The sequence below is a fragment of the Polypterus senegalus genome, chromosome 12 (genome assembly GCF_016835505.1).
Source record: "Polypterus senegalus isolate Bchr_013 chromosome 12, ASM1683550v1, whole genome shotgun sequence".
NCBI lineage: Eukaryota > Metazoa > Chordata > Cladistia > Polypteriformes > Polypteridae > Polypterus > Polypterus senegalus.
Genome location: NC_053165.1, coordinates 9,519,666 through 9,546,478, shown reverse-complemented (window position 1 = coordinate 9,546,478; position 26,813 = coordinate 9,519,666). Strand labels below are relative to the sequence as shown.

Here is a 26,813-nt window from a genome sequence, read left to right as displayed (position 1 = left end):
CCACCGCAGAGCGCGCACACACACACACAAATACCCACACACCAAGCACACACTAGGGACAATTTAGGTTCTTCAATACACCTAACCTGCAAGTCTTTGGACTGTGAGAGGAAACCGGAGCACCCGGAGGAAACCCACGCAGACACATTATTTTCTTATTTAGGTTTCTGACAATATGCTAGATAAATACAAGTTGTAAGAAACCGATTCAACAAGCAGTATACCAGTTAACAAAATAGACATTTTGCTGGAAAAAGCTCAAATTGCATTCACTCTTCTGTAGTGAAACAAAGTACACCAGGCTGCAAACAAAATTCAGTGAACATTAATAACATGTCACCAATACATAGGTGGTGTTAGATCAGAAAAGTCAGTATCCCCTTTCAACATTCTGTAATAAGAAAGGGCAAAGTGGGAAGCAACTCATAACTTTCACATCAAAATTATTGCCCGACTTCAAAAACAAAATGAAGCAACATGATGGAAGTATCTAATCACACAGATCAGAATTTTGGGATGGTGGGATAGTAGCATCCATATATAATACTCAGATGTACATTTTGGATAGGTCTGCAAACTATTGAGAGTTGTGTACAAGGTTTTTCCAGTGCAATCTGTAATGAATAAAATGTTTTAGACTGCTAAATTAAGAGTGTTGATGCCACAATCAAACAGCACTGGTAGCACTTCATCCTGATCCACTTTTGTAGTACAAAATTGAAACATGGCAGAAGTGCTTACATTCGTAAGATTTTTAAATACTAAAATATTTTATTAATAGTCTGAATGTCTTAAAAAATATTTGCACCTTTATTCCTGTCACATTTAAGTGAAGTACAGCAAGTCTGAATTAATTAACAGATAAACCATGTTTAGCAGATGGAATGTGGCAGAAAAAGTATGTTAGTGAAAATCAGTTTCAGCCAGCAGCAAAAAAGAGTAAATGTTTAATTTTGCTATTAATAATTTTCAGCCAATATAAAACTGACCCCACATTCAGAACTTATTCTTGCATTTCGGGTACGACTTTATTAGATGCAAAAGTAGCTTCCTTTCATGTCATAACTGATACTTCACAAGTCTGAAGAAACTATAGAAGACAATAAATATTATATATGTCTGTTATAAAACTGCAGATTCAAACTTGAGAAAAGGGACCACATCAGTTATTCTGCCATAGCATAAAGGCACAATCCCCCTTTGACACAAAAAAATCTGGCATCACTGTGAATGTTGGTTTCTGCTGTGTGTTCATAACACTGGGTAGGCTCTGTGCCTTGCAACTGTGAACTGGGCACAAGTGGGTACAGATGATAGATGGATGGGCAAAGTGCTTGAATTAAAGATTTTAACAACATTAAGTAAAATATCTAAACCAAGGCAGCAAGAATCTGAACCTATATATATTTAAATCTCTTAAAAATTGCACAGTTCAGAGAGCAACACATCAATTTTACCTCTTCTTCACTGTAACATAAATTTCTGTATGTGCACTGCTTACTCAAATAACTAAAAGTAGTGGTTTCCTTGGCTGCATTTTTCAGACTCCCATGTTCCAGACACTTCCTGGAAATTCTTAGGCTGAGATTTTGGAGATATTTAACTCTCTTTGTTCATACAGAACAATCCCTAAAGCCAGCAATTTACCACTAAGGTACTCCATATGTGAAAGGGACTATGATTACATATTATGCAGAACAGATTAGCACTTTAGCCATGTGCCTGGCTAATACCTTTCATTAAACAAAAAAAAAGAGATGGAAAAATTACAGTTAACCAACATTTCAACACCATGATAATAGTATGAGAAATGACGGTAAGATTCAAAATTACTAATAAAGAAATGTGCGAATTGTTTCAGAGGATGTGTTTATTTGAAAGAATACTATAGACTAGTAACCAATGACAAATAAGTTAGTAACTGAAATAACAAACATACACTTGCTAAACTTTTACTCGGAGCAGAAGGCACCTAAGAACCTGCAACTACAGCATTCACTAAGCCAACCAATAATCCACAGCATTATTTTGACTACCGGCAAAAGCACAAAAATGTGCAAAAAAATGTTACCTGTAGTAGATATAGCAAAGCACAGGAAAACTGGTCTGTGGCTGAATCCCAAAAGTAAGTATCTGTGTTTTGTTTTCTTTTCTGAACAGGAGAGTAGCATTTTTAAATTGATAACACAGGCCAAGCAAAATCTATTAATCTATATATATATATATATATATATATATATATATATATATATATATATATATATATATATATATATATATATATATATATATATAAAACACACACATACACAGGCCACTTTATTATGTACACCTTGCTAGTACTGGTTTGGACTGCCATAATTCTTCCCAGCATAGATTCAATAAGGTGCTGAATACATTTCTCAGGGATTTTGCTCCATATTGACATGATAGCAACACGCAGCTTCTGCAGATTTTCTGGCTGCATATCCATAATGCGAATCTCCTGTTCCACCACATCTCAAAGGTGCTCTAAGATTGAGATCTGGTGACTGTGGAGGTCATTTGAGTACAGTGAACTCATTTTCATGTTCAAAAAAACAGTTTGAGACGATCTGAGCTTTGTGACATGGTGCGTTATCCTGCTGGAAGTAGTCATCAGAAGATGGGTACACTGCAGTCATAAAGGAATGGACATGGTCAGCAACAGCTTTCATGTTGTTGATGCCAAATTCTGCCCCTACCGTCTAAATGTTGCAGTAGAAATTGAGACTCATCAGACCAGGCAATGTTTTTGAATTTATTTGAATTCCTGCTGCCTTTCTCTCATTTCAAACCAGTCTGGTCATTCTGCTCTGACCTCTGGCATCATCAGGACATTTTTACCCAGACTGCTGCTCACTGGATATTTTACCTTTTTCGGACCATTCTCTGTAAACCTTTGAGATGGTTGTGCATGAAAATCCCAATAGATAAGGAGTTTCAAAAATACTCCTATAGCCCATTCACAGTCACTGAAATCGCCCCTCTTTCCCAATCTGATGCTTAGTTTGATCTTCAGCAGGTTGTCTGAGCAACGTCTACATGCCGAAATGCATTATGTTTCTACCATTATGCTGGCTGATTAGATATTTGAATTAACAAGAAGTTGAACAGGTGAACCTAATGATGTGGCCAGTGAGTGTGTAAAGACACACACGCACACACACTAACACAATTATCAGAAGCCAAACTGTACAAAAGTTCCAAAGACTGGAAGCAAACATGGGGAACTCCTATCAAAAATGGTTGCGGCCTAGTCAGGGGCCCAGTACCCATCCCATATTAAGTGATCCACTTCAAAACACATCCTCCCAGGAATGCTAAAATGAAAAGTATTACATATACTTTAGAGAGATAAACAACCAAACTCACACAAAGACAGAAAAATAGAAAGTGAAATGGCGTTTAACAACAAAATTGTTTTCAGGTATGATTTTCCATTAAACTTCCCTAGAACATGTTTTGGATTATAAGGTAAATTCAAAACTCGCCACACAAGAGTGATTTTGAGTACTGTATGTGTGTAGGCGAGAATGTGTCTAGCAATTTACCGGCTTGCCGCCCAGGATGATTTATTTTGCAAAACTTTATTAATTCTTGTAAATAAGAGCAAAATGTACAAACATACACTTTCATAGTACATAGGAAAGTCTTAAGCCATCCATTTAGTTTTTATCTGAGCATTCAGATCTTTTGCTCATGAAAACAATATATAAAAAAATTAGAGATAACACAATGATACAATAGAAAGCAATAAGAATTTGTTGAGTATTCCGAATAACATATTGATATCTTGGGTTTTGTGCTAAAACAGAGGTGTGGTTGTGGAACCTCTCCTCCAGGCCCCTCAACCTTTTCATGTATTTGTTAAACTCCATCAAATGCACACCTTTATAAAATTAATAAACTTGTGATTATCTAAAGTAGGTTTCCTAGTGACAAACTTAAAAAAAGTTACTTAAAAGCAGCTTTAAATGCACAAGGCATTCTTGTAACAATGTTAATTCTAAAGTTATATAGAGTTTTTATAAGCAAATAAACATGACTTTGCTTTAAATATTTTCTTGATTTGCACAAGACTATTATATATATATATATTGTCACACACGTGTGCATGGGAAGCAGCTGAAGGGCTTAGACAATACTGTTTATACATCTGCCCAGGGGGGGGCGGGGTACGCTGACGCTCTTTCTGAGTTCTCTGCAGGTCTTACCCGGAAATCCCACCAGGAGCCGCCATTTCCAGGAAGGACACACCACCTCCGGTTCCGGCCCCAAGAATGAGGTCACTTCCGGTTCCGCCCCAAGGGTGATGTCACTTCCAGTTCCGCCCAGAGGACGACATCATTTCCGCCCTCTGAGCTATAAAGCTCACTGCCTTTGCTTAGGCAGGCAGTTCTGTTTTGGACTCTGTTGTGTGAACAACTGTTTGAAAATGCCTCAAATACTTTTGCAGCCGGGAAACCGCATTAAACGGGTGGCTGCCCCAAACCTTTCCACGCCTCTGGTCTCCAGTTCTTACAGTGGCGTAGTCGGCAGGATGGTGTCCCCGAAGAACCCGGGACACGGACTTCAAGGAACCAGGTGGGTGAGTACCGGGCCGAGTTTCGGGCAGGGAGTGCCGGAGGGTCAGGAAGGACGGTGCAGGCTCTGCTCCACGAGCATAACCCGGGCTACCAACCCATCTCGTGGAGAAGGTAGAGGGGACCCACAGGCGTGGGCTGGCTTCTGGGGAAAACACACGAGTGGCTCAGTATGCTCTTCTGGGTAGGAAAGCCGAGCGCCCATCGGGACCAAGGTCCCTGTTAACGATGGGCTGTCCCCAGGCCGGCAGGTGAAGAATATAATAGACTGGGAGGTTAACCCAACTAAAGGGCTGTCAGAGCAGGCTATGGCTCTCTGGCAACAGGTGGGTGAGTGGCTACGCCATTTGATTGACCCCTTGCAAATAGTGCAGCAAGTGGCCTGTTTTTGCTGCTACAGCGATACCCCAGGAATTTGCCCAGCCGCCTGGGGCGAATTCCATTCCAGGGACGAGCTGCTACAGCTCTTGCAATCCCAGAGGCCGGCTGTGAAACCCGGGAAGGCAGAACAGCCGCTCTGTGGACTACCCGGGAGTTATGTCCTACAAAAGCAGTCCCTTCCACGCAATCCAGAGCCTGTTCCGAAGTCGCCGGGCCGTCTGGCTTGCGACCTGTCGGGGAACAAGGCGGACCGTAGGGGACAATGGCGGGGTTGTTTGTGTGCCCTTAGCAATCCCTGGCGGATAAACATACGGGAGAGCTTCTTATTAATGGACATATGATAACAGCGCTGTTTGATTCCGCAGTAACGTGTCTGTCGTTGCTCGCCGCTTTGTTCTACCGCAACAATGGATTAAGAAAAGACCAGTCTAAAATGTATACACGGAGATATCCGCTCGTACAATACCGCCCGTGTTACGTATGTCTCGGAGGAACCCTTCGCGACTTACGTAGCGGTACACCCGGATCCTCCGCTTCCGTAATCCTCGGGCGGACTGGTCTGACAGTAACTGTAGTTTAGAAAGCATTCCCAAAAGCTTTTGGCCTCGTTATAGATGATAAAGACTCATCTCAAGCTGCTTCCACACCGTGTAATCAGCCGACAGGGAGTGGGGCGGTAGGCCAAGAGAGTGACGAAGATACTCCCGGACCGTCGCGGGCTACTACGCCATCCACTAGCGCCCGCAGCGAGGGAGGATTCTCCGCCTTGAGGTCAGACCGACCCGCTCTCTGAGTTGCACTTTCAGTTTAGAGCGACTCCGGCTTCTTTCAAGAGAGAACAGTGGAATGACGACTCTCTGAAGCACATAAAGAATGCAGTGGTTCTCGTTAACGGCCAACGCACGCATTTGCCCATGCCACAGGGACCTCACTTTGTCATGGATAATGAATTATTGTATCGGGTTGCTGAACATGAGGGGAAGGTCCGAAGTTGTTGCTAGTCCCGCGGACCTACCGGCGGCAGGTTTGCGAAGTTAGCCCACTCTCACCTTCTTGGAGGCCATCTCGGCCCGATAAAACATTAGAGCGCATTAAGCTCCGCTTTTTGGCCGGGATTAATGAGGAGGTTCGCCGCTTTTGCATTTCCTGCCCGGAGTGTCAACTGCGGCAAATTCCTAGGAAGGACCGTGCTCCTCTGATTCCCCTTCCCCTTATTGACGTTCCTTTGACAGGATTGGGGTGGATATAGTAGGACCCTGGAGCCCTCAGCCCGAGGATATAAATATATACTCGTCCTCGTGGATTATGCAACCCGATTCCCTGAAGCCGTTCCATTGCGCCGGCTACCACTAAAAATATTGCACGGAACTAGTAGGAGTCTTTTCACGCGTGGGCATTCCTAGAGAAGTCCTGACGGACCAAGGAACGCCTTTCACCTCGGAAACGCTCAAGGAGACTGCCAAGTTACTGAAAATAAAGCATTTAAAACCTCGTGTATCATCCTCAAACCGATGGGCTAGTGGAGAGATTCAATCAAACTCTCAAGCAAATGCTACGTAAGGTAGTCAGCAAGGATGGGAGGAATTGGGACCAACTCCTCCCCCTTGTCCTCTTTGCCTACGGAAGTCCTCAAGCCTCTACGGGTTCTCTCCCTTTGAATTACTATACGGAAGACAGCCCCGGGGCTTATTAGATATTTTAAAAGAGGGCTGGGAAGGGGAGGCACAGCCCTCCACTAACATTTTGGAGTATATCGCCCAGTTGCGCGATAGATTTGATGTAATAAGACCTATACTAAAAGTCATATCGAGGAGGCACAATCAGCACAGGCCCGCCTGTATGACCGTGTACGACTCTCCGGAGTTCCAACCGGGGATCGCGTCATGGTATTGGTTCCTACTTCACACTCTAAACTGCTCGCACATTGGCTAGGCCCCTACGAAATTAAGGAGAGGAAGGGATTGGTCGACTATTTGGTGAAACAGCCCAATCGCCGACCAGCTGAGCGAATATATCATGTAAACCTGCTGAAACCGTGGAAGGAGAGGGATCCCGATCCCTCCTCCGGACAGCCCTGCTCTCTTCGCGAAGTAAGTGCCCTTAATTTCGTGAACAGCTATCTCCCAGACAGAGACAGGAGCTCAAGCAGCTATCCGCCGGTCCCAGAGGTGGTAAGTGAACAACCAGGTCGGACCTCTCTGATTGCGCACGACATAGTGACTGACCCGGGGGTGATCGTCCGTGAGCGACCCTACAGACTCCCGGAGGCAAAGAAAGTAGAAGTGGAACTGGAAATCAAGCGAATGCTGGCACTAGGAGTGATCGAGGAAAGTAGTAGTCCCTGGTCCAGCCCCATCGTCTTGATTGCTAAGCCTGACGGCAGTTGGAGGTTTTGCAATGACTTCCGCCGGCTCAACCAAGTTTCCGATTTGATGCTTATCCCATGCCTCGCGTGGGACGACCTCCTCGAGACTGGGACCAGCCAAATTCTTGACTACACTTGACATGACAAAGGGGTACTGGCAGGTTCCTTTAACGGAGTCCGCAAGGAAAAACCGCGTTTAGCACTCCTAGCGGACACTGGCAGTATCGTGTCCTTCCATTCGGGTTACACGGGGCGCCTGCGACTTTTCAGCGCCTGGCGGACAAAGTGCTCCGCCCCATAACTCGCTCTGTGCTGCCTATCTGGATGACGTTGTCATCTATTCCAGCACCTGGAAGGAGCACATACAGCAGGTCACAGCAGTATTACGGACATTGGGAGAGGCCGGGCTCCGCATCAACCCCAAGAAATGTTACTCGGGTTGAGAGAAGCCAAATATTTGGGCTACCTAGTGGGCCGGGGTACTGTGAGGCCACAGTGTTCCAAGTTGCAAGCCATAATGGCCTGGCCCGTCCCAAACCAAGCGGCAAGTCCAATCCTTTCTCGGTTTGGCGGGTACTACCGCCGGTTTGTGCCTCGCTTCTCCGAGAGAGCGCGCCTTGACCGACTTGACAAAGAAAAGAGCTCCTAATACGGTGGTATGGTCTGATAAAGCGGGGCTGCATTCAGTGACTTAAAAAGGGCTCTGACTTCAGCACCTATCTTAATCTCCCCTAACTTCTCTCTCCCTTTTGTCCTCCAGACGGACGCTTCGGACACAGGCTTGGGAGCCGTGTTGAGCCAAAGCGCCGACGGTGTTGAACACCCGTTATGTACCTGAGCCGAAACTGTTGGACCGCGAGACCAGGTACGCGGCGGTGGAGAAGGAGGCTTTGGCGATCAAATGGGCGGTGACGCAGCTGCGGTACTACCTCTTGGGTCGCGTGTTCACTCTGGTGACGGATCATGCGCCTTTAAAGTGGATGGCCCTTCACAGGGAGTCGAATCCGCGGGTCACGAGGTGGTTTCTTGACCTGCAGCAGTACAAATATACGCTCGCTCATCGACAGGGGTCCCTTCATGCCAACGCCGATGCCCTCTCCCGGCCCACGACCTCTCGGTGCAGGTCGCCCGACCCGACGGGTCTGGGCTGAGGGGGGAGTCTTGTCACACACGTGTGCATGGGAAGCAGCTGAAGGGCTTAGACATACTGTTTATACATCTGCCCAGGGGCGGGTACGCTGACGCTCTTTCTGAGTTCTCTGCAGGTCTTACCGGAAATCCCACCAGGAGCCGCCATTTCCAGGAAGGACACACCACCTCCGGTTCCGCCCCAAGAATGAGGTCACTTCGGTTCCGCCCCAAGGGTGATGTCACTTCCAGTTCCGCCCAGAGGACGACATCATTTCCGCCCTCTGAGCTATAAAGCTCACTGCCTTTGCTTAGGCAGGCAGTTCTGTTTTGGACTCTGTTGTGTAAACAACTGTTTGAAAATGCCTCAAATACTTTTGCAGCCGGGAAACCGCATTAAACGGGTGGCTGCCCCAAACCTTTCCACGCCTCTGGTCTCCAGTTCTTACAATATATATATATATATATATATATACACACACATATATATATACATATATATACATACATATATATACATATACATATATTGCATTCGTAGTCTAAGACTCGACCTGATTTTATAGGTGGTTACCTTAGTCTGCTTCTCACAACTGAAAGAGGGCCCTGTGGTGGATGTGGTAATGCACGGGGCCCTCTTTCAGTTGCGAGAAGCAGATCAATGGAATGTTGCATAGTTTACTGTAAAATAATGCAAAGAATACGAGGCACATGTTTCGCCCTGTGCGGTAACCACCCATACAATCAGATCAGGACTACAAATGCAATGAATATAATTACTCCGATCTACAGCAAATAAACAAACCACACACCGTGGCGCAGCGTAAAGGGACTTCGTCTCTGACGCTGACGTCTGAGGTTCGATCCCCGCAAGGGGAGCAGTGAGTGTGTACGCCTAATAAGGGCGAAACACGTCACGTACTCTGCATTATTTGACAGTAAACTATGCAACATACATACATGCATACATGCATACATACATACATACATACATACATACATACATATATATATATATATATACACTGTAGATCCCGTTATATAAGCCGAGAATTTCGGCTTGGAGTTTGGGGGTCGGTTTATACAACGAGTATCGTTTCAGATTCAAGATTTCCAGCGCAATGCCGGTTTTGCTAATGAATACGGAAGTAAATAATGACGAAACCACAGAGCCATCTTTCAGATGAAGAAGTAACTTTGCATGCCGTTACTTTAAATTAAATAAAGAATTTATTAAAAAAAAGTGTTTTAGTTTTTGATTTTATTAATAAAATTTATAATAAATTATCAGGAAGTTTAGAAATAAAAATTTTTGTTTTGATTTACGATCAACATCTTGCGTTACGACCCGGATGCGGTCCCGTGTATCCGCTTGCGCGATTGTAAAAAAAACAACCGAGAGTGTCAGTAGCGTCAGTTTGAGCCCAGATACATGTGTTTGTGGATGTAATTTCGGTCATTGCAGTGATTTACCTATATATATGATTCATTAAGACCATGCAAGCAAGACACATAATTGCTAAGGAAGGAAGGAAGAGAAGGTAAAGAAAGCGATCACAAACGAAACGAAGATGGAAATTATGTGGAAATATGCGAGTGCTGTTCGTGTGACCGATCTCGCTAATATGTACAGCATGTCGAAATCCACCATCTTGACAAATTTACAAAGAAAAGATTTGCATAAGGAGGCTCCTTCTAAACAATAACCACCTTCCGTTTCATTCTCCTCCTCCTGCCTTCCTGCAGCCCAAAGATGTCAAATTAAATGGTGAGTACAGTATGAAATTGTTGTTTCTAGAATAGAATGCCTTTTATTGTCACTATACACATCTACAATGAGATTAAAAGCAGCTCTTTCAGTGCAGAAAAAAAAGTTCTGTATAGGGCTTGTATGGTTGTTTTTTTAGCCATAGCATAATGCCGGATCTGCGGCCCCGCTTCTGCTTTCTTTCCCTCCTCCGTCTGTGTCGTCTCCTAGACCCGACACAACAATCTATGGAGAGCCCGCTGGTCTCGCTATGTTGTCTGGGATGTTGTGCGTGTGATGAAAAACACTCGAAACAGATGTCTGGCTCTGGACACTGATGTCTATAAGGTTCTGACAGGTGTAGCGGATTTTCGCCGAACCGATCGTGCACAAACAAGGAAAAAAAAAAGTACAAAAACAACAAAAAAGTGCACTGAAAATGAGAGCCCTGAGCTGCTGCGACCATGTGCACCGCCATGCTCCTAGCTTAATCTAGCCTACTTCTGGTAGGCTAGGCACTTTTTATAACTTTTTGGTTAGCACATTAGAAAAATTATTGGTGTTTTGGTAAATTATGCACATTATACAACCCTTTTTTATTATGAAAAGGTTAAGTGTTGCAGTGGGAGGTTGGGAACGCATTATGGGTTAGCCTTCGTGAATGAATTAAATTCGTAAGTCAAGGGTCCACTGTATTGCGTATTTAAGTTAATCAAATTTATAACAAGTCTCCGGAAATCCACCCGATGTACTGTATTTGCGTATATAGTTTCAAAACAAAGGTTTCATTTTACCAAACTTCTCCGCAGTCACTTCCTGGTTTCCATCAAAAATGCCGGCAGTCTCAAATTCTCGCCGATAAACATGATAAATATACCTGAAGAGACACTTTTAAGGAAATTTAGAAAATTTTGCCGCCATCCTGGTTGCTTTGGGGGCCACGGGCACAGAGCTTTGAAGCTCCACCCTGTAGGGGCCCGTGGTCACCGCCAGTGGGCGTTCCCGTGCCTTGGGAGCCCTGGACCTCAGCACTTCCGCCACACCAGGAAGTGCTGGGGGGAAGAAGAGCAGGGACATCCGGAGTGCTTCCGGGGATGCTGCCGGCACTTCTGCCACACAGGGGCGTGTCGGCGGGTGATTGCCGGAACCCACCTGGAGCACATCCGGGTGATAATAAAAGGGGCCTCCTCCCTTCATTCAGGGCGAGAGTCGGGAGCGGAGAGGACTGAGCTTGCTGGAGGAGGCAAGGAGGCGGCCTGAAGGTAAAGAAGGCATTGTGTGGCCAGGACTTTTGGGAACTTTGGGGGTTTTGTGGTGCAGTTGTGTGACTTTATTATTGTAAATAAACGTGTTGTGGGTGAAATGAACGTGTCCGCCTGTCTGTGTCTCAAGCCAGTTTCCCTTCCGGTTCGTACGTGCCAATGATTTCCGCACGTGTTCAGTCTCTCCCTGTGCAGCAAGCGAGCACGAGAGAGAGAGAGCACAAGACGGCAAGCATGTACAGGCAGTTAAAGAAGGCAGTTAAAGAATGCACCGGGCTTGTTTTGAAAGAGACTGCTTCGAGCATTGTTTTAATCTCTCTTCCTTTTTTCTTTTTCTTCACTATTCCTGACAAGCTTAGACTTCTCCCACCCAACTCTGGCTCCCTAAGTAGTGACCACTGCCTCTTTTTATAAGGCACTTGGAAATGCTCCAGGTGCTCATTGACCTTCTTCAGGGTAGTAGCTGCAGCACCCCATCGTGGTGTCCATGGAACCCAACAGAGCTGCACTAAATTCCAACTCCCATGAAGCCTGTGGGAGTACGAGGCATCGCTGCAACCCGGGTTTGTGCCACCTCTGCCCTCTGGAGGAGGTAAATGCTCTGAATATGCCCCAGCCAGGAAAGGGCCCTGGCAGTACACCACACTATATTTTTTATCTATACATATATATATACACATATACATATATATATATATATACATATATATATATATACACACATATATATATATATATATACACACATACATATATACATACGCATACATATATATATATATGCACATTATATACCATGCAACAAATGTTTAAACATTTATTATGTGAATAAATCTACACATCTCAAAAATTAGCCTGTGAAAGATCTGAAAGCTTTATTTTCAAAGCTTCATTTGTTATTTTTATTCAGTCCTGTTAATAAAAACCTGAATGCACTTTAGACGGTTACTGAAGTGCATTCAGCATGTTCAACTAAGGCAGGATAGGTAACAGACTTTATACTGCTTATTTGTATTTATTCACTCCATCAAACTAAGTGACTGCCAGAAAGGCATTTTAATGCTCTCTGAATTATATTATGAACACCATTTTAATATTAAGCTGATTATTGGACAATATGCAATTATTATACATCAGTAACAGCTGCAGAAGCAAGTGCAGATGCCAAATGTTGTTGCTTCACTTCCCTCCCCCCCTAAAAAAATACAGTGCTTCTTTTACAATTCTGTCTCATAAATTAAACGTTGAAAAGGGAGTGTAAAGAATACCGTGTACTCACTCTGGCACTGAATGAATTGTTGGATAAATGTGCTGTCCCCTCCACTCTTTAAAAGAAAGTGGTCTAACAAAGAAAGAAAAACTTTCCATTAAATATAAACAATTCAATGTGCTGTTCTGGAAGAAACAAGCAGCCACATCCCGCACTTACAACACTGGATAACAGGTTTTTCTAAATGCAACAAGCCAAATGAACCTTGCCACTGTCTAATGACAACACATTTCCTGCATTCACCATACTGTTATTTAAAACACATATGACGTCATGAAGCTGGCAGCCTTCTGGCTACATGATAAGATTAATAAATAGTTCATTAAAATAATCATGTTTACTAAGCAAAAGGATATATACTTACATAATAAACATCCAAATATGAGCTAGAGATTTACCAAATGTCTCCAATAAATATGATTAGTAACTTAATGATAGTAAACAATTTATCTACCCCATTTTTGACACAAGTGCCATTATTTTCAAGAACATAAAAAAATCTTAAAGCTAATGCAGTCTCAAAAATTGCATCACCTCTTTTCACTTAATTTATTATACCCGTTTAACAAAATTGCTTTCAGATTAATTTAATGAAAACGAAAGAAAAAAGACATTACCCTCAGTTGTAATTTTTCTCTACCACACCCCCAAAAACACCACTGTGGGTACTAATTTACAATCTGGACAGCTCTAAACCTCTTCTAGGAAAACGACAATGACAAAAAACACAATTCACTCATTCCCTTTAGAGAAGATAGTGTGGCAGTACAGTACGTTATCTTCCTTAACATGCTGACAAATTAGCAAGCACCAGGACCAGGAACTGTAATACTGTTGAACAGAAATAAAATTATTCAGTATTTTAGAATGCTCGAACGCAGGCCTCTATATTATTTTTTACTCAATATATTAGAAAAGACTACTATTAGAAAGCTTCAGGAGGTCTATAGGCATTTAACTCTACTGATGCACACATCATGTCCAGCATGCTGATATCAACCATTGTTGGGGTGTGAGAAAATTTTGTTTGTTTATTTTCCATGTACAGTTTTAATTTATTTGCAGAGTTTACTCCTTGTTTTTTCCAGCCTAGTTTTGGTTCACAGTAAAGAGCTGCCATGCAGTACTTTTTTTAACTGATTTTTCAACCTCTTAAAGGGTTTAGCTGTTTTTTTCAGCTGCACATGAGCGAAGTTAAGGGTCTAATAGGGAGCAATATGGCCAAAGATACTTGCATTTACTTTACCGTCTGTTCAAAAAATGGTGATGCAGGAAGAGGCAGAGGCCCACAGCAAAGAAAAAGGTTAAGTACTTTATCACCATCCTAATCACTCAACCTAAATAAATAAATAAAGCCCAAAATAAACAGAAAGAAGTACAAAAAGAATGCTACATAATTTTATTTCCTGCACATTTAAGCAATAAAGCATTTGTGCAAGGTAGAAAGCAAGGCCAACTGCATGTTCTAACAAGGGAAGAACATTTAATCAAATAGATGTGGGTAGCGGTGTTTGTGCTAGAAAAGAGCACTAATGCCATGTACAAGTAGCTAGAGCAACAAGAACGGGAGGTAGTAAACAAAGCAAATGAAGTCCTAGAAGCGCTTGAAAATAATTTCACTGCAGTTGGAGTCACAGAGGCGGCTTAAAAATATATGAGTGGCAACAAGGTAAACAGCAAAACATACGACTTTGTATTATTAACATGTTGATGCAGATCCTTGAGGCCAACAGGTGTGACACAGCTACCTGAAATCACTTTACTTTAAATATTTAAATTGTTTGTTCAAAAAGAGTTAAACAGTTTCAACCAACTAATTTGACAATGAGAACAGAACAATGTTATTTGTTGTACTTTTTGGAAGTTTGCTTCCAGGAGGTATACATGTGCAAGAAATGCCAGATAATGCATCACCTCCAATAATGGGTCACTAAACTTGAAGATCAGTTAGCTAGCCTGCACTATAGCAGATGAGAAGAGAAACTCATCACAATGTCCTTTAGAGGGATAGCCTGCACAGATTGAGACTTCAGACCAAAGATTTAGAGGCAGGTAAGTCACAGTCAGACATGAGTGCAAGGTAAGTGATGCACGCTTTCCAAAGACATCAACCACAGAGAAAATAGTATAAGAACACTCTAAAAGTAGGAATGGCATACAGAACAGTAAATGTGAATTGAAATATTCTGAAATGAATTTAGAACATTTGTTATTTGAGATTCCTCTGTAGTTTTTTGTGTGAGGAGGTTAATATACTCCTAGTAGATGTAGGCATTATTAAGGGGGTACCCTGTAATTATTGATTTAACCATAGCAGGAGGAAAAGTACTGTACTACTGAAACTAAAACACTGAACGTGCCAGGACCTTGTCCTAGAGTGGTTAAGAAAACTAATGCTTGTATAACTAAACCAATAACACATTTTTGCGATGTTACAGGACAGCTGGCAAACTCCAAAAACTATTTGCCAAGAATCTTTGTCCCATTATATAAAACGGCTTATCACAGCAATGCTAGTAAATATAGGCCAATACATTTAACATCACTGGTAAATTAAAGGAAGCAAAAAAAAAAAAGACTGAGAAACACATCATGCACAGGTATATTAAGTTTAAAGAGGAAAGATTGTGTTTCACTAACAAGTTTGGATTCTATGATGAAGCAACAAAGTTCAAGGTGGAATGTCTAAATGGATGGAAAATAGGATCAAACATAAAAAAGGCAAAGGATTATGGAGAGAAGCATTTTCCTGCATTAATCAATACGAAAAGGAGCAAAGGATCACTGGTAGAGCCAGTCCTCCTTAATGATTTACACAAATGATCTAGAAAAAATTTTACCTAAGAAGCTTTACTGATGGCACTAAACTGGGTGCAACAGCAGATGCCCTAGAGTCAGGAGAATTTGGACAGAAATCAAGCATGAGCAGAATAATGGAAGAGGATAAATTATAAAAGCAAATATAAACGGTGACAGATAGGAATTAAATCTTTTGGATTTTATTATATAATCAGGGTCCCTAAAACACTTATCACTTTCTTTGTGACTACAGTGTACAGAAGCTACTAAGGAGGAAAATAAGATGTTAACTTACATTACACAATGTGTCAATGCCAAATCAAATACTCATCAGTCAGGATCACATCTTTGAAAATGAAAATATAGTGTTTATTTTTATAGATTCCATAGATTTAATGTTAGGAATTCTCAACTAACTAAAATCCCATTAACATGTAAAATGACTCCCAGAAACCAGATCACCGGGCAGTGACAGAACAAATCTCAACTTTGAAAGTTCATACTGGCCTTACTGCTATTTTGCTTTCCGCAAATGAGGTATAAAAGAAGAGGATTGTGTTAATCAGCAAGAAAGAAAACTTAGTTGCATCCCACCTGTTGTAGGGTAGCAAAGATTAGTCAACGTAATCGACGACGTCGACTACAAAAAATCGTCAATGCAGATTTTTTATTGTCGACGCATCATAAACAGAACCTTCAATAGAGGCTCCAGTCACAAAGAACCACCATGGTTTTTGTAACTGCAATGCACTACATGAACATCTGGGGGCAGTATCATTTGTTAATGTTTGTCAAGACTGCACACAGTCCTACCAACGAAGAAGAACGTCTGAGGAGAAAAATAATGTAGAGGAAAATAAACGCATAGGATAGAGGAGTAGGAAGGAGATGGAAAAAATTTGAGACAGAAACTTTCTAAAGTGTGGGAGCACTTCAATGAAAAAGAAAAAAAAAAGTTGAATGCAGATTATGCAAAGCAGAGTTTTTTTTTTTCACGGCAACACCACCGCGATGAATGAGCATCTGAAATGCAAGCATCCTGGAGCTGTGATGCCGCTGTTTTTTGAGAGGTAAGTTTTAGCGAGTAAGGTTAGTGTCATGCGTTAACGTTTATGTTTGTACTATAATGTGTATATCAAGGTTTTCGACCAAGCCAACTGCACTTGAACTGGCTGCATGCAAACACACAGAGGTAAACGCTGATGATTGCAGGCTTGTCTAGTGCAGTGGCTGAATCCCAGAGACAAATAGTGCTGCAGTTCTGCCGGGGCCGGCAGTGCTCATGAGCTGGCTGCTCAACAAATGTACGGCACTGACTGATCGTCTCCAGAGTGTATAGTGTATAGAGTGAATAGTGAACCATCTCTAACTAATGTTAGGTAACTTGTGTTTTGGAGTATATCAGTAATTAGCTTGTTACATGTTTTAGTCCGTTATTTTTTTATTTTGGCATGATATAGCACATGATGTGATAAACTACACCACTTTTCCTTCAGAGTGTGATGATTAAAACATCTTTCTCTGTCTGCAAAATCATTCTTGTGCATTCCTGCTACCTCTACTCCCTCTGAGCATAGCTTAGAATGAGGTCTTTTTTGACAATCCTACGAGTCATCTTTATGACTACAAAGTTAGTTCATGTATTATTTTTATACAGTGTTTGAATAACTTTATAAAAGGTTAGAATATAGTTAAGATTGATCAGTTACATGGGATAGTACAAACTAGCTTTACTGCTTAATTTTTCTTCTCTAATGAATCTTCTTCTTCCCAACCCAGCTCAAAGGAATAAAGGTATTTCCATAGAAGCTAGAATAAATAGCACAAAGGTTGCATTGAGGTGATGGCCGGAGATACCGTCCATATTAGAGCCTTCCGACATAATAAGCTGCGTCAATTTTGAGTGGTAAATGATACATTAGAAAGTCCTTGAGCCAATGCAAAACAGTAATATGACTGAAACATTTGGTGTGAAACACCCCTTCAAGTTAGTCTTGGGCTACTTGTATTCTCGATTTATTTATTTTTTAACAAAACCATTTCTTGGTTTAAAAGAGTGGTAATATCATGCAGTTTATAATCATAAAAACAGAAAAATACTCATTATAACTGGTTTCATTTACACATCAGGAACAGTTGAAAATATCCTATTTTGTTAACTGCAGGAAGAAACTGAAATTGTATTAAAATAAATATTTGATGGCTTATCTGCTACACTCATATTTGCAAATTTTCCATGTAGAAATAAAAGGAAAATATTCAAATATACATTGTGGAGATTAAAAACCAAAAAAATTTTTACAAACTTGTTATTTGGTAAAGTCATAATCCTTTCACTAGAAGAAGGTTTTTATTTATTTAGATTTAGCTTAAACCAACAAATATTCACTTCAGTGACAAGTATGGTTACACCTTTATGGAAGCATAAGGCCATTGTATAACAAAACATTGTGCCCAGTACCGTCTTCATAATTGTTTTTATTGAGTCATTTCAATTAAATACAGAGACTGTCACAACAACAACTGACAACCGATAAAGTAAGAAAAATCATCTTTGTCTAATGTCATAAATTTAAATGAAAGTATATGAACTGATGTTGCCGGCAATAATTAATGCTTCAAGAGCAGAATAGAGTTTAATTTGAACGAATTATATTTTACATACACAGACACACACACATTTTGGAATCAGACACAATTTCGTATAATGGGACAAATAGGTAATCTTGATTTGAGTAGGACACAAAGTACCTCTGGATGACAATAGTAAACACTACCAGGCAACAGACACCAAAAAAGAAATGTCTGCCCTTAATAAAACCTAATGTAAATAACTTACATGTATTTCTGCCAAAACCTTAGAAACATAATTAAAATGGAAAACACTTCTGTTAAGACTGTTTGCACTTAATTTGGATTTTGTTTTGGTGGAAAACAGATTAAATGGTCTCAGAAGTGACTTGATTCTCAGAACTTCCTAAACATTAACCACATCTGTGGTGTTACTTACATTTTCTTTTTCACATAATTTGCTGGTGGATAAACGTTTATGGATGTCGAAAATTGTTCATATTATATAATTTTCCCACAGAAATCTTCCCTTTAAAAGTGTAAATGTAAAGGAAAAAAACCAATATTATTAGCAGAGCCATCAGCTTAACAACACTCACACATAATTTGTGTGTTGAAGTGTTCTATCAAACCAGCCAAAATATTTTTGCAGATGTTGCAAACGGCAAACTATCCTTTATTGTCACATTATAATACACCATGCAATTTAATTTACTAGGATTTGGAGTTTGATGAAAACAAAAACCTTGCTGCTAACAAGCACACACAAAACTGCTTACATGAAAAAAAATAGATTGTTCTACCCTCCTTAAAAGTCAAAAACATATAATTTTACTTTAATTTATTGCTGTAATACAAAGTCACATACTGTAATCCAATCAGGCCTTGCTCAGTTCAGGGTTTCATGAAACTGGTGACTATGCCGTCAGGGCTGAGCACACATCAGGGACCAACTCTGGGTTCATTCCATCACAAACCACATTTGCACATTCACCCATTATCATACAACACAGTACCAATTTAGAATAGGAAATTAACCTAACTTGTAAGTTTTTAGTCTGCAGCTGGAAAAATGTTATTACTTGGAGGAAAAAAAAAACAACACTACAAACATAAGTTGACCATATAAACTCCACACAGTTAGTAAATAGGCCTGCATTTAAAATATGGACTGAAGTTGCTCACTATGCTTCTCAGTTAAATTATACATGACAAAATCAGACTGATTAATTAAAAAAGTTCTTTAATCTGATTAAAAAGAACAAAAAAATAGTTCACATCTGATATAAAATATAAATATAAGTAATGCTTGGCATAATTCACCAATTAATGTCACTAGACATAACAAAGTACAAACACTACATTGAAGACAGCCCAAACCACACTTAAAAACTGCTTGAAATGGTGATCACCTCAAAGTAGTTTCTCTTCCAACAGTGTCAAGTATGTAATCTGTAACTGACCAAAAAAAAAAAAAAACAAGACGACTTGCAATGCTTTGAAATGAAAGTAAACTGACCTCAGATTTACAAGATTTCTACAATAAACAAAGTGAAATGCTTGCCACATACAAAACTCGTTACTATATAAGTTAAAGTTAGGTGTTACATTCATGAAAGAATATCAAATTCAAATATGCTTTTAAGTTGAGTATTTAGATTTGAATGGAAAGTCTCACATTACATCAGACACCTCATGATTTTTCTGCACACCGTCCAACTTGGCCACATTTATATTCATCAACTTCAGTAATAGCCTAAATGTTTTGGCAATGCCCTATAAACCTCAAGAAGATATTTCTATCCAAGGAGATACAGTCGTCAATTCCTTTAAAAATGCAAACTCTTTTATGGAGTTTTACTGTGTCTTATACAAGCCATCCAATCTGGCAAGGCAAATTACTTTCTATGACCAGATTTATATTTTATGTAGTGGCTAATCTTGGCAACTGAGAGCAAATACAAACAAACAGTCCACAAGAAATAAGAGTTATATGGTCTGGCTGGTCTCCATATGCACAATGCCACAAACAAAATCCCCTATGCTTTTTTGCATTCCCATAAACAACTTACTTTTGTGGACATAAAGTGGGTAATTTAAATTTAGCCTCGATCTCACTTCTTTATCTGATAAAAAAAAAAAAAAAAAGTGGTATAACAAAGCTAAGAGAACAAAAGAAAAAGAGGGTAAAAATTCTTGAAAGAAAAAATGTGAAAGGATGCAGATAAACATAGTATGGATTTTCCTCCAGGTAGTTCAATAACATGGAGTTTCGATCGGTGATTAGAACAAAATTTTGTTTGTTTGATAAAAGTACCAGATAGTGACAAAAATATTACATTTATTAGAAATTGTGTATTATAAACAAAATACATTAATAGTCTCTTCATAACATACATGTATTCAAATGAATACATACAATACCGGTCAAAAGTTTATCCATCTTCCTTTCTCTCTATTACAATAACAATGTTCAGGGCAATATTGTCCAAATAATGCTTTAGAGCCCCGAGACCCTGTGTTAGGATATAGCGGGTTGGACAATGGATGGATGGATAAGTCTTTAGAGGGTGTCGCAACACAGACAAGGAGTTTGTAAGTTATCAACAAAAGATGGGACTGTAGGAACTGTTTGCAACTTTCAAGGGTTAATTAACTTCCACTGTTGCAGAAAGACTTACGTTATTAACCCATTACTTGTTCCCTGAAAAATGACTTATTGTAAAAATCTGAAAATTATAATATTTTAGTTTGGTAGCAGAAAGTTTTTTGTTTTTTTTTTTAAATAAAAAAAAGTCTGGCAGTTTACCTTTGTACCATGCCAGGTTATTCTCTAGAAACTGGTTGAATTTCAATAAAAACTGGAAAAATGGGGGTGTTTTAAAACTTCTAACTGGTAGACAATATGGCCTTTTTTTTTTTTTTGCAATTTCTCTAAAAGAGAGACCTGACCCTTTAAGCATTGTAATGGTCTGTCTATCTTCAGTTACACAGTTTACAATGCAATCTGTAAAAAATGTGGAACAATTACGGATTTTGGTTACAGAAATTATTTACAAAAAAAGTTACTTTCCATTTTGTCACAGTGATTATAAAGAACCAGCACAAGAAAATAAATGCTAAAAACAAAATATTTTAACCAATACCGCAGCATTTTGGTAGCCATCGCTTTAAAGATTAAATACAGTGGAAGGTCTGTGAAGCTTTTTGTAAGTAAACCAAGGTCCACATTACAGAAATGGTTTATAATACTGTGAGCAGATTCACTTTTCACTATTAGGGCTTTTTCTATTTTATAGAAACCAAAACGAATCCACTCTAAAGGTGATGCAATAGTCGATATCAACATTTTTCTCTGCATACCAATGACAGGAAATACCACAGCTTACATGGAAAATCTAATCCAAGCACTTCCTAATTGTAGCCCACATGCTGCACTCAAAATCATTAAGTCAGAAGCTTATATGGTCAAAAATAAGTTTTAAAGTATATAAATAATGGCAAGAGTGTCAAAATTAAAGATATGTAAATAAAAACAAATTTTATAAAAGCTCTACCTTTATTTTTATTACAATTTATATGTATGAAAAAAAAAAAACACAAAACAAAATTAGATTTTATTCAAAGAAACACTTTGAGGAGAGCTAGAATATGATGGTTTAAGCCAGACAATGACTGGTATTTAATAATATTTATGGAACTATTAATATTTATCACAAACGAAAAAACATACATCCCAGTATCCTTTCCCAAATATGCTAAAAATATTAGGAGAGTTTTGCTTCTTAAAAGTAAAAATTCAATAACTAATTTATGAGGAGCACAGGACAATCTAAAGGTTGCCTATAAATCAAACTTTCCATCTTTGGCAATAATAAATGTATTTTCTTACTTTCTGGGTACTTTTTAGGAAAAAAATAAAATTAAATAAAAATCTGTTTCGGCGTTAAAATACAGAATACAGTAGTATGCCTGTTTCTATAGCCCTGCACTCACCTAAACTGTTGTGCTCCTTTATATTTTTCTCTTGAAGTTGCTCTAAACGTACTGTAAAAAGAAAATCAAAATTATTTTACTGCTTAAAAATATATAAAAAAAAAAAAAACTATAAATACAGAGTTTATAATCCATTTCCATATCAAGCACTACCAAAATCACTATTTCCAATTTTTGTCTTGGCTTTTTGATGCCTCCTCAGCCCACATCTAACTAAATGGTCAATGTATGTACTGCACTAGCACAACATACAAATTACATACAATGAAATAAATAAAATATGCCATATAAGTTGTCATACATGGTACATACCTTGTAATGCAGTCAACCTTTCATTGGTGAAGTCATTATCTGCTTGTAAGGCTTCAATACGGGCCTGTAGTGCTTGCTCTTTTTCCTCCATTTCCTCAATTTTGTGCTGTAGCTCTTTCTTTTCTGACAGTCCTTTCTGTTGGATCTCCTCTTGCCTGCCCTCTGCTTGCTGATCAGATATGTCACAAGTTTACCATAGAGAATACAATCTGACAATCTTACAAAATACTTTTGTTAAAAGAAAACAGGGTGAAAAGACAGCAAATCATATTAATTTAAACTGCAACTCAGATGTACAAAATGTGAACAATGTTAAAAATGTGCTACTAATAATCAAAAAGAGAAAGGAATCCAAGAACATATATATGAAATATGTGCAGCATTGTAGGCACAATCGTATAACGTCTTACAACTCAGGAGTTATTGCAGCACAGTCAACTTACTCAAGTAACACCACGTTATCATGTTACATACTACCTGGGGTAAAAACCGTTCTTGTGATATTAATTTGGGCTTTTAAATTATGGACTCTCTGTCAGAAGGGTTAGAAAAGTCTATGCCTTCAGTTATAGGAATAAATGAACTATTGCACAGCAATTGTTAGTGAGCCCTACAATTTTACAACTCATGGGAAGTCTGATCCTATTAATTCCCCCAATCAGAGCTTGTAACTGTCTGAGAGAACCTATCTTGAGTGACTGTCGTGCTACAATATCATACACTAATGACACAAGTCAGAGCATTTTCTATGGCACAATCCTAAAAGAGTATCCATTTTCAGATGCATTTCCTTGGCTAGGGTTGCCCAGTGGTAGCTCTGCTGCCTCACAACAAAGAGGCCAGGATTTGAGGTCCTAGTCCTCTCTGCGTAGGGTTTGCCTGTTCATTTCCACATGGGTATCCACCTAAAGCCCAAAGACATGCAGGTTAGGCGAACTGGCGATGTTATATTGACCCTTGCTATATACATGTGTGTGTGTGTGTGTGTTCATCCTGCGATGGATTGCTGCCCATTTCAGGGATTGTTCCTGCATTATGGCTGCCCTATGCTTGCTGAAATAGGCTCAAGCATCACCAGGGCCTCATTCAGGAAAAGGCAGTCTTAGAGGATGGATGGAGGTTAACACTTCCTTAGGTGCCTCAGGAGCTTTGTTGGGCTGAATAGCCTGTTCTCAACTAGATTCGGAAACTAAAAATTCCCTGTCATTGTCAGTTCCTGGATGGCTGCAGTTTTTCATTTCAGTCAATTTTCTTAATTAGAAAAAAAATCATGCTTTTGCTTAATTTTACTTCACTCCAAGAACAATTAATTACTTCTTTTAGTTTTAATCCTAAACAGATTTCTGTATATTCTTTTCTATCAATTACCAAGGCACAAGTAAGAAGGAAGTCAGAAGTTAATTTGATCCCTTGTCCACCTGTATGCATTCATCGTAAAGTTTCTTTTTTAATAAATAAAAAAAGAAAATTTAAATGACTTAGTAGCAATCTGTTCTGACCCACAAACCACTCTAATGATGTCTAAAGAAAACATATCTGATGTGGCAGAACAGGCACAGTAATTTGTCATTTAATTAGATGACATTTCATTACTAGGAAGGACTGCCTCGTGATTTATAATTGCCTGAAGCTATTAAAAAAAAAATCCTACCACTGCTTGTCACCTAGAACTGAGTTCAACAGTTTTGAACTATGCTTTACAAATCTTCAATGAAGGCCAAATTAAAAATCATGAATTTAATCAACACAAACACAACATATAAATAAAAGAATTGGCGATTTAGAAGTATAACTGCTAGAGGGAAACATGTTTAAAAATGTATAGAATATAGACGTACAAACAGACACACACAGTATACTTTATATACACTTCTTTGCTATATCAACTGAGGAACTGATAGAAAAGCCAAGGGTTACACACACTACAGAAAGCCTTCATTTTATTTGGGGATGTGTTTCTATAAAACCTAAATTATTCATTATAGGCATATAAATCAACTCGCAAGTTAGAAAGGTCACTATTTAAATTTTATTCAATGTGACTGCATGATTAAAAGAATGGACTTTATTCCACTCTCTTTCCAAGCTGCCTGACAGACTCAATGTTATAATATGCATCTATACAAATGTATTATCTAAACAGTACAAAACAAACTAGCATAATATGTCAGTGACCTAAATACAAGGGTTATGATGATGCCAAAGTGTACTAAAAATGTACAAGAAAATGCAATGTACTTGAGCACTTTTATGTCACTGCCTTGCCTTTACAGCTAAAGATGCAGACCCAATACTTAAATTAAGGCTTCTATATGTGGAAACCAAAGTGTACCAATCTCCCAACTGCTGGAAATGCTTCCATTTTTTGGGCATTAATTTGTGACTTAATGGACTATGTTTCATTGACTAGGATTAGAGCATAACAAATTACACTTGACAAAAATGGCGTAGGAATATTTTTTTCACTGCTTTCCAAAGTCTACAAAAGCAATGTCCACAAAATCAAGGGTTTACTTTAGAAAGTGAGATTTTAAAATGTTCACCTGCAAACAATAGTGCAAAATGGCATGTTGTGAAAGATATTCACTCCATGGTGATGAAAACAGAACTCGAAAAGCATCGTTACGGAAATTCAAAGTGTAATATCAATCACATGCCTCTTGTTAGAAATGGAAGACAATCGTTTTATTTTAATTGTAAATAGTTAAACGAAACTGAAACAATGTCATGATTAAAGACACAATCATGCAGTAGAAAACTGAAGTGGTCAACACCTGTAATAAGCTGTAAGCAAAAGATCGAGGAAAATATGAATTGTTAATGAAAATATTTGCATATTTTTAGTTTAACTTTTGATACATTCTAATTCTTATATCATCAGACATGTACAACATTACAACCTTAATAGTAATAAAGCAAATTCCATGAACTGTGCCTTCTCTCTCTTTTTTTTTTTTTTGAATGTTGAAACTACAGAAAACTCTGTAATCTTAAAACAATTAAAAAACAAAAACATCAACATTTTAAGAAGCCTACAATTTAGTAAAATTAAATATTTTACGTGGACCTTATTTACGGTAGCAATTGCACTGTGGAATTCCTCACAGAAAGACAGTATAGGAACAACTTTCAACTCTTTTAACGCAATGACATAGCTCTATTTTAAATGTAGCTAAACTACCTTCATCATTTCAAGAGTGACAGCTAGCATAGACATCACAGATATGGAATGGAGTTGAGGAAAAAACAGCAAAAATTAGGCTAGCAACTCTTAACTATAAATTTACAAAGTCTTAGTGCCCACTCACAAGCACTTCTTATAAAGAAACCTATGACCTTCTCCTTACAGCTTTCTATTCAACAGTTAATTACTGCATCATGTCTCTTTCAAAAAACACCAAATCAGCTCTGTAAAACTACTTTTAAATATTTCTGCATTCATGGAAAAACATACTTTTAACTTATCTGTAAGATCTTTGATTTCATTTACAGCTCCATTATATTTGTTAGCCAGCTCTTTGAGCTCTTCTTGTGTTCGCTCGTTCATTTCTTTCAGATGCGTACATTCATCCTCAGTGTTGCTCAAGCTTCTCTGTTAAAAAAAAAGGATATCAGCATCATTAAGATATTTTATTTGATAATTTAAAGTACATATAAAAAGAAACCTTTTCACAAGAAGTACATGCATCAAAATTTAAATTACTGGAAATATTCAGCCTTTAAATAAAAGATTTACACATTTCAAATACAGTAACCAAGCAAGTTATACCTAAGGTGTCAGATCAAGGTTTCAAAAATATCTCATCTACTGGTATCATGACCTGCATTATATAAATTAATTCGTTCAAGTGTAAAAATATCTAAAAGAAAGAAAATTATTTTCTCCACACAAGGATTCTGAATATACACCAGATGGTGCCACTGAGCAGTATTTACATAATTGATATTTGTATTTTAAGAAGTATTTTACTACAACTTCAGGAGGTATCAGTAAAGAAAAATTTATTTCACCCATATTTACATGAAGACATTTCAAGCTAAAGTATGATACTAAACGTTTCAATGACATAAGTGTACTATAACAGAAAAAAATAATTATGTACTTACTATGTGTTTTATGATTTTACAAATAGATTTCTATCAAAAATAGAATAAGTATTCTTAATAATTTATTAAGCATATATTTATTTCTATAAGAAATACAAACTTTGGATATTTCTAACATCTGAAATTGCCATGAACTAGATAATGGAAAATAAGAGTAATTTCAGGATAAGAGAATATCATTGTTTAAAAAATACATATTTAATTGTTCTACATTCTTCGTCCATTTTGATATTTCAATACATGATGAAACAGAAATGTTACTGAAATAATT

At 38.7% G+C, this 26,813-nt stretch overlaps 1 protein-coding gene across 8 annotated transcripts in view; it reads right to left on the bottom strand.

The window, feature by feature from the left end:
- The window catches only part of slmapa (sarcolemma associated protein a), a 132,971-nt gene that overhangs the window by 35,467 nt on the left and 70,691 nt on the right, over window positions 1–26,813 (bottom strand). For 3 of the 8 annotated variants that reach the window (XM_039770804.1, XM_039770805.1, XM_039770803.1), the window contains exons 9-12: window positions 25,890–26,027; window positions 22,436–22,604; window positions 22,124–22,174; window positions 12,767–12,829 (exon numbers count right to left, since the gene is read on the bottom strand). In XM_039770804.1, coding sequence (XP_039626738.1) covers window positions 12,767–12,829; window positions 22,124–22,174; window positions 22,436–22,604; window positions 25,890–26,027 — 421 coding nt within the window. The remainder of the gene's footprint in view (window positions 1–12,766; window positions 12,830–22,123; window positions 22,175–22,435; window positions 22,605–25,889; window positions 26,028–26,813) is intronic. The other 5 variants (XM_039770806.1, XM_039770812.1, XM_039770810.1 and 2 more) reach the window with 3 other exon arrangements.